This window comes from Patella vulgata, chromosome 4 (assembly GCF_932274485.2).
Source record: "Patella vulgata chromosome 4, xgPatVulg1.2, whole genome shotgun sequence".
NCBI lineage: Eukaryota > Metazoa > Mollusca > Gastropoda > Patellidae > Patella > Patella vulgata.
This window is the reverse complement of record NC_065882.2, coordinates 16,817,892-16,826,271: the sequence shown is the minus strand read 5'-3', so window position 1 is coordinate 16,826,271 and position 8,380 is coordinate 16,817,892. Positions and strand designations below refer to the sequence as shown.

The 8,380-nt window shown below is 32.8% G+C and overlaps 1 protein-coding gene across 1 annotated transcript; it reads right to left on the bottom strand.

Moving 5' to 3' along the window:
- Positions 1-1,901: 1,901 nt before the first annotated feature.
- Positions 1,902-8,173, bottom strand: LOC126818681 (GPI ethanolamine phosphate transferase 2). The gene is made up of 8 exons (XM_056100200.1): positions 7,756-8,173; positions 7,061-7,270; positions 6,206-6,394; positions 5,705-5,846; positions 4,893-5,099; positions 4,318-4,532; positions 3,401-3,670; positions 1,902-1,976 (listed from the first exon to the last, which is right to left on the bottom strand). Exons 1-8 carry the CDS (start codon positions 8,095-8,097, stop codon positions 1,902-1,904), a joined length of 1,650 nt encoding a protein of 549 aa, XP_055956175.1. The 5' UTR covers positions 8,098-8,173.
- Positions 8,174-8,380: the final 207 nt, after the last annotated feature.

Sequence of the window (8,380 nt, the reverse complement as noted above, 5' to 3'; positions counted from 1 at the left end):
GGTTTTTTGTCTCATCCGAACGACTAGACAGCTGTCCTTGTCAGGCCCTACGTCCTGCTTCACTGACAAGGGGGAACCACACTCGAAAATGTGGACAAACTTTCTTGGTCAATTCAGGGAACAAACACCCGACCTCCAGGCTAGCAAGCCAGCGTCTTACCAACCGTGATCCGCTTAATGTGAAAGAGCTGCATAACAGAAGGAGGCTGTCAGCTGCCTAGTCATTTGGATTGGACAAAAATAAAACAGGTCCACCCATATACATATTGATATGAATGTAATAGAACCATTGACTGTTGGAATTTGATGAAATGTAAAATTACCATCCCTGATTTAAAACAAATAATTTGAATTATTACCTGATAAAAGAAAGCAGCTTGTCCCATCCAATAACAATACAGTGTCAGGAAGGGAATCTTTAATATTATATTTGGTTTGACATATATACTGAAAAGTCTTTCACCCAATACCATCAGCGCTATTAAAGATATATTATGTGGTCTTAAATCTAACACCATTATAGCTATCCACACTGATTGTAATTTTATAAATCCTTTAATTTTCACATATCGTGGGCTGGAATGTTTAAAGCACTTGTAGAAATACCAGACACAATCCACACACAAACAAGCTGAACAAAAGAAGCTGATTCTTGCCTCAAAACTACCTCTGAAAATAGAGCAAGGGGTATATAAAGTATAGGGGGATATGATATAGACTATATTAGAGGTGTAAAGTATCCAGTGTATTTAAGGTATGAATAATACAAAAGTTAGAGATGTAAAGTATAATGTGTATTATAGAGGTGTGATATAAAATATATTGTGTATTATAGTATGGGGTGTATGATATAAAGTATATTAGAGACTTTATGTGTGTTAGAAGTGTACAGTATATTGTGTATTAGAGAGCAGGGGTGTATGATATAAAGTATATTAGAGAGTGTGTGTATAAGAGATGTATTATTGTGAATTATAGTATAGAGGTGTATGATATAAAACGTATTATTAGAGAATGTATATATAGATGTGTATTTATTATAGAGGTGTGTGATACAATACATATTAGATAGTATGTGTCAATCTGTTTCACAGAGAATTACGAGTCTTCTAATATCTCTGTAAAAGACGACTGCCTTTAACACGTGCCGTCACAGCACGTGGCGTCAATCATTGGCTGAATGGCGCGTGCATTGTTTACATAAGACGTTACTGCTTCGGGCAGAATGCTGCCTTTTAGTCATTTTAATACCCATTTACACTAAATAGGAAAGAATTTTTACCTACAAATACGTAAAACGTCTTTTTTTATTTTTCTAATACATCAAAAATATGTTTTAGAATTTAATTTATCGGTGGAAAAAAGTTAATATTTGAGACTCTTTAAGTCGCATTGATGTCATCCTTATCAGTGATTGTAGCGGCCTAGCGAATATTCACTGCTGATCAGAGTGAGTATGTGTGTGTATTAGATGTGTAAAGTATATTAGAGAGTCTATGTGTATTAGAGATGTACATTATATTGTATATTAGAGAGTAAAGTATATTGTATATTTTAGTATAGGGATGTGTGATATAAAGTATATTATAGAGTCTGTGTGTATTAGAGGTGTAAAGTATACTGTGTATTATATAATAGAGGTGTGTGATATAAAGTATAATCATATTTTAAGCAAGCATAAAGTATAATCATATTTTAAGCAAGCATAAAGTATAATCATATTTTAAGCAAGCATAAAGTAAAATCATATTTTAAGCAAGCATATTCAACAACTTTAATATAGAAGTATATCTTACTTTGATGTAGTGTTGTAATATATAGGTAAATATAGACTTGTTGTAGCCACTCTGTAACAATACGTAGATATAAAACTAGATAATAATAATACTGTCTGTATTAAATCAGTATATTGTAATACCAGTAACACCATTAAACTCACTACAGTTAATACTGATAGTACTTCCATATTCTCTGGTCTGAAAAAGAAAGAAATATATTAATAAGTCAAAAAAAAAAACCCCAAGAACATCAATGTAAAGTTTAGGTTTGAGTCAAATAGCCAGTATACTGTTGGAACTCCTGAACTGTCCAAGGAGGTGGAAATCAAATCAAGTACTGGGTGAATTAGTATTTTATTGCTATTTTGGGCCAAGACTTTTTTCTGTCTTTTTTATTAGTATCTAATAAAATCTGACTCTCACACACCCAAGATATGAATCATCTGCGTTTGCCCCTGCTTGGATTTACATTATTATGATTATTTCTTATTATGAACAAAATAGTTACCTTATTAACCAGTCTCCAAAATCAGGAATATCTAACCATTTATTACCAGTCTGATTCCACATTCGTGATAATCTCAACATAAACAAAATCACAAGTAGAGATATGAAACACTGTACAAATTCTTTCATATCTGACCAGACAACTTTTTGTTGATTATTCGACACTCTGTGCCGCTGAATGTTTCTTTCATCTTTGTCAAGTTGTCTTACAGTTGTTATAGGCGGGTATTTTAATATTGTATTATAATTGACAGCATCTGTAGGTTTTATTATTCTGTTGTTGACACAGTAACCGAGAGCGATGTGTTTTATAACTTGATATAGTAGTAAAACGTGGATCGTAATAACATAGAAATACCATGTCTGATGTTCTTCTTCAACAAAACTACTAGATAGAAGAGATAGAGTATGTATTATAGTTCCTGTTAATAACCAACATTCTATTATATTACTTGGTTTATACTGAAATAAACAAATTGATGAAATTAGAAAAATGGAAAAAAAAAAGATATTAAACTACCAGTGTAACTAACTGCATTTCATTGTTGGGTTAATGAAATTGGAGGCCCTGGGCTGCATCACGCTCAGCCCATAGGTTAAGACAGGCATGTGCCATGTAATGTGCTATGAGGGAGATTTTACCTGGATAGCGGCACAATGGCCTACTCTTATTTCGATTTCCAACTATCAAAGGATCTTTAACATACATCTAATGGTATACACAGAATCTTGGTTTTTCTTCACATGCAAACAACTAGACGCTTTCACTTGCCTGGCTCTCTGACCAGCAACACTAAAACCAGGGAAAAAACTGGCTGGAAAATCCAGATGAACTTGCTTGACCAAAACTACGATCAATCCCAGGAAGTCCTGCTTAGTGAGTCAATGCCACACTTACGAGCCAAATGTTTTTATAACAATGATAAATCATAAGTTTGTAAATCATTAAATATCTTGTTTACATTCATACATGATATTTGTTTATTTTGTGCAATGTCTATTTTCTGTCTTGTCCGCAGGTTGTAGATTTTTGTTTTGCGTGTAGTGCGGTCCTCCTGCACTTACTATATGATTACTCATTTATTTAATCATTATTTAGGAAAAAGAATACTTACATGGTTTTGTGGATTATTTAATGTTCCCGTCCACAATGAGACTATTTGATAGACAAGCAACATAAAACTACCCAATCCGAGCACTTGTATTGTTATAGATGATACACTGTCATTGTTACATAGCAACATACTCTTATACTGACTAGTACAAACTGTTAAATGTATGAATATTATTACACCACAACTTGATATCAGTATAGTGTAGATTTTACTACATATATCACTGGTCTTTAAAATAACTGGTTGATATATCAACAATAATACCAATATCTGTAAATAAGAAAACCCTTTAGATAAGAAAAAAATAACTGCCACAACTGAGTCAGAATTTCGTACAGTATTTTCTACACTAAACATCACTTAGTAATAAACAATAATTGTATTCCTGTATGTTTTCAGTTCAATAACTAAATGACATTGAAACAATATTCATAAATTTTAATCTTTTAGCTTCACAAAATACCCGTACAGAGAAAAATAGTATAAAGAGTGTTAAAACAGAATCATAGAATTAAAAATTGGTGGAAAATACCCAAACTGTTGATCATTGCTCTTCAAATTTATACTACAAAGCAATAAACTGCTATGCTAATAAAGCAAATTGTAGCTTGTGTTTTACCCATATTGGGGGGGGTGGATGGCCGAATGGTTAGCACGTGCGCGCTATATCATGAGGCCTGTCATTGAGTTAACTGGCTGGTTTCGAATCCCCGGTTGTACCTGACAATGAGTAGGGTTGCCTGTCCAACCTCTTGGGTTTTCTCTGTGTCCTCCGGTTTCCTCCCACTGTTAAAGACCCCTTCGCGCAAGCGAATTATTGAAATAAAATTGAACCATATGTTAGTCCCGAAATGACCATTCTCTCTCTCTTTTACCCATATATAGCCAGGGTTGACTTTGTTATATATATAACTTACCAACCATATAAAGATAATAAATACTATCATTCCATGTATATCATATACTGTAGAGCTTTCTTGTATCTCATCTGTCATTAGTTCTATACATCTAATAAAATTGTTAATAATAGATTGTCCTTGATTCTCTCTAGCTATCTTACTTAATGTATCCTTATCTTCTAACCATTCTATATATCTTTTACTAGTCTGATTATAAAGTATGTAACCTTTATCTAAAAATAAATAGACATGGAAGAATAACACATTGTCCTTGGAGTGAGGTGACTTATTACTTCAAGTTTATGAGACAAACTTATGGTATTTTTTGTCCGGACAGCAGCATTTCAGCCTACTCAAGGGTTGTTTTAGGTGCATGCCAATGTGTACACAGGTGGGCATTGCTTTTCTGTTCATTCCGAACAACTTTACTTGTCAGCTTTGGTGTTGCCGAAAAAAACCCAACTCAAATTGGTGTGGCCTCAATGTAAGGGACTCTAAAATGGTGAGGATAATGCAAGAGCCAGTAAATAGGTGTGTCCTTAATGCTAAGGTCAGAAAACCCACACAAGTAAAATAACATATAGAAAGATTACTTTTTTCAAAGCTGTCTATGCTGAATTGTAGTAAAGCGGAAACTTGGTAAGCATTGGAGAAGATGGCTTGAACTTTCTCTGTAGTAGTAAGACCAATAAGTGAGTCTAATATTATTGTTCCAAGATTATTCAAGGGAATTGGTATATTCATCAATGTAGCTAACGTTGGTGCCAAATCTATTTGTTTAATATTTAATTTCATTTGATCTGAAAAACAAAGATAAAATCAAATAATTGATAAATTAGGTTACGTATCTATATTACATTCTTAGTACTTCAATTTAGCACAGAATTATTTCCTGTGGCCCCTTTCTGAGAGTTATTCCCCTTGATTACATGCCTGAGAGTTATTCCCCTTGATTACATGCCTGAGTTTGTCGTTTAAGTGTTGAATGTTATTGGTATCTTCTTTCTTACACATGGTGCAATGGTTTTGATTTTTTTATACAAAGAAAAGCATTTGCTGTAGACATTGAATTTAATTACACTCATTATTAGATATTTTTCACATTTCTTCTTCTATCGGTATATGTTTTATATGTTAATTAAGTTGTTTTCCTGTAAATTTGTCATTAAATACAATACCATTGTTATAGTGTTTTAAAATACAGAAATGCAGATGTGAGATCATCCTTTGATGTCGACGTAGCCATTAATTCAAATAATCGTACATGCGAAGCGCTAATCGTGCAATATTTATCCAAGATGTCGAAAGTATAGGACACATGTGATGATTTCATAGCAATGCACATGGAGAATAGTGTATTCACAAGCTTTAAACCACGCTTATTTATGATTATATAAATGCATACCGTTATTATAGTGTTTTATTGATGGTGATAAAAATATAACAGGTACACTGGTTTCTCCTTGTGATGCTCCACCATGACCTCCCTGATCACTCATTCCATGATCACCACATATTACCATCATACTAGTTTCTTCCCTTTGATCCTAAATTAAAAACAAATTGTAACACAAAATATAGTATACAATGTTTTGTTTTATATTTTGTAAATTCATAAGCCTTAATAACAAAATTACCTTAAAAAATTATTGCATGGATTTAGTTTCCATGTTATTTTTAAAGATACAACTCTGGTACATCCATAACAAGAAGCGATAATTGGACAGTGATAATAACTCACCCCAATTTCCATATGTTAACACACCATTTCTATTATTTGATCTATTTCTTCTAGTTTCAGTTTGATCACTGGACAAAAGGGACCAGGCATGATACAACTCTGGTATATCCATAACTAGAAGCGATAGTCTGACAGTGATACTCTAACTGAAAGCTAATAACTCACCCAAATTTCCATCTGTTTATAAATCATTTCTATTATTTGATCCATTTCTTCTAGTTTCGGTTTGATCAATGGGCTGAAGGGACCAGACATGTGACCAATATGATCCAATCCCAGATAATGTAAAATCATCATAGTCCAATCAGTTTTATTTAATTCATCTGGTAGATGCCTTGTTACATTGTTGTCCACCTGAAAAATATATATGTAGATCATTAAATTATAAATACAGAGAACATTCTGTTTTATTGTTGTTATCAAGCATTCAATAAGGCTTTCGTCTTAAGCCATAAACTCTTGTCCAGCTAATAAAATTGCTACAATATAATTAAGGTCAAGCTGAAGAGAACAAACAATTGATGAATATGTCCTTAGATGTCTGTGAAAAATAAAAATAAAATGGAATCTGCTTTTAATATAACTGCAACCACTTAACCCTTTAGTATTTCGACCAGAATTGTGGTGGTTGGGGTGGGGGGGGCGAATGGTTAATTTGTGTGCATTGAATCAGAAGGTCTGTTAATGAGTCAGGTGCTCTGGTTTCCTCCAAGTGCTAAAAACCTCCTGTTAATCCCAAAATGCCCTAGTTTGTGTCAAGTGGACGTTACATCCCATTTTTCTCCCTCTCTGAAAGAATGTTAATAGCTGTTGTGCTCTACTATATATGATCCTACAATATGGAGAGCTATATAACAGTAGTCTAAATAACAATAGTTTCGGATGGTTTAGGGCTGTCCAGGGATATAGGCCTATAGCTTTTCTCAAAGATTTTTTCCAGGAACCAGGGTTCTCAATATTTACATGTACGTACTGCTTATTGGTTAAGAGACTAATCCTCAACCTAAAAGAAATAATTACCTCAGTATAATCAGTAACAAAAAATGATGTTGTCCCTTCTTCTCGTATAAAATGTTGTGGAAATAGTTTAATCCATGTATCATCACCATAAAATACCAGGTTTTTACCACATCTCTTCATCTGAGTTATTATATTATCTTCTTGTAAAGATTCACAACCAAAGTTTAAAACAACATCAACAAAACCGGGAATACCTCCTGTTGTTAAAGCCTAATAATAATAAGTAAATATTTATTTTTATTAAATGTAAACAGGTCAATTAATTATCTTTCTACTTTATCATAGATTTCAAATTAGGGAGCATTAATCGTTATTCCAGGAGCAAATTCTTAATCATATACATCTTTAAATAGTACAATTTATAGAGCAAATGTATGTGACTTCATGGTGATGATTTGCTTACTCTATCAATGATAAAGTCTCTGAAATAAAGAGTTTGATCTGTCATCAACACATCAGATGGTGTTAAGCTAATCAAGTTTCTGGACAATATAGTAAGGAGAATTTTGCTTCAGGACGTACATGCCTGCAATAATTCATATGACGTAGCCTACACTATCCATTTGTAAGTAACCCTCAATTGCTAGTCACACACCTCTCAAAAGTGGGGATTGATTGTGAAAAGTAAGAAAAGATGACATTATCTAACTTAATAATTAAACTAAGATATGCAAATGACAAATGTATGTACATGCCTTGATTCTCGGTAAAGTAACTGTTGGTGGGTTAACTTTAGCCGTAAAATTCAATCCATGACCATTTCTAATGGCATGTCGGGTAAATTTCATATGTGTCTCTTTTCCTAGTATAAAATCTGATCTCATAGCATCAATAACCATAAGAATCAAATGGTCATAACTTTTATAACTGGGTGTTCCATTAATATTTTTGGAGACTAAGGGGAGATCACTCTTGTTAGAAAACCCGATTCTTGACTGCTTCATTGGAAAGAAGCATTTTAAGAACAAAGCATAAAATGTAATCAAAAATATGGTTGAGTTCAGCAAAATAAAGTAAAATCTGTCTTTAACTAGCATAATGGCATGTCTAAATTTACAACCAAATTTGTAACATTCGTGTAATAATTATTTTTCAAAAACACGTTTCATGGGGGCGGCCATATTTGTTTATAAGTTGAAAATATTTAGGCTTGGGAAATAAAGTGGAAACGACTCACAAAAAAAAGAGGCAGATAAAACAATATATATTCAAAAACACAAATTTTGTTAACATATTACATATATATATATATGTGATTTTCAACATATTTATTAACAAGTACTTAACTTATGATAAAGCTCAAAATAGATATTACAATTT

Excerpts from the sequence above, each read along its gene's own strand:
- LOC126818681 (XM_056100200.1), bottom strand. The coding sequence starts at position 8,097 with ATGCTAGTTAAAGACAGATTTTACTTTATTTTGCTGAACTCAACCATA. Across the intron at positions 7,271-7,755 it reads TTACTTTACCGAGAATCAAG|GCTTTAACAACAGGAGGTAT; the intron begins GCATGTACATAC and ends TATTATTATTAG. Across the intron at positions 5,847-6,205 it reads ATAAACAGATGGAAATTTGG|GATCAAAGGGAAGAAACTAG; the intron begins GTGAGTTATTAG and ends TTTTTAATTTAG.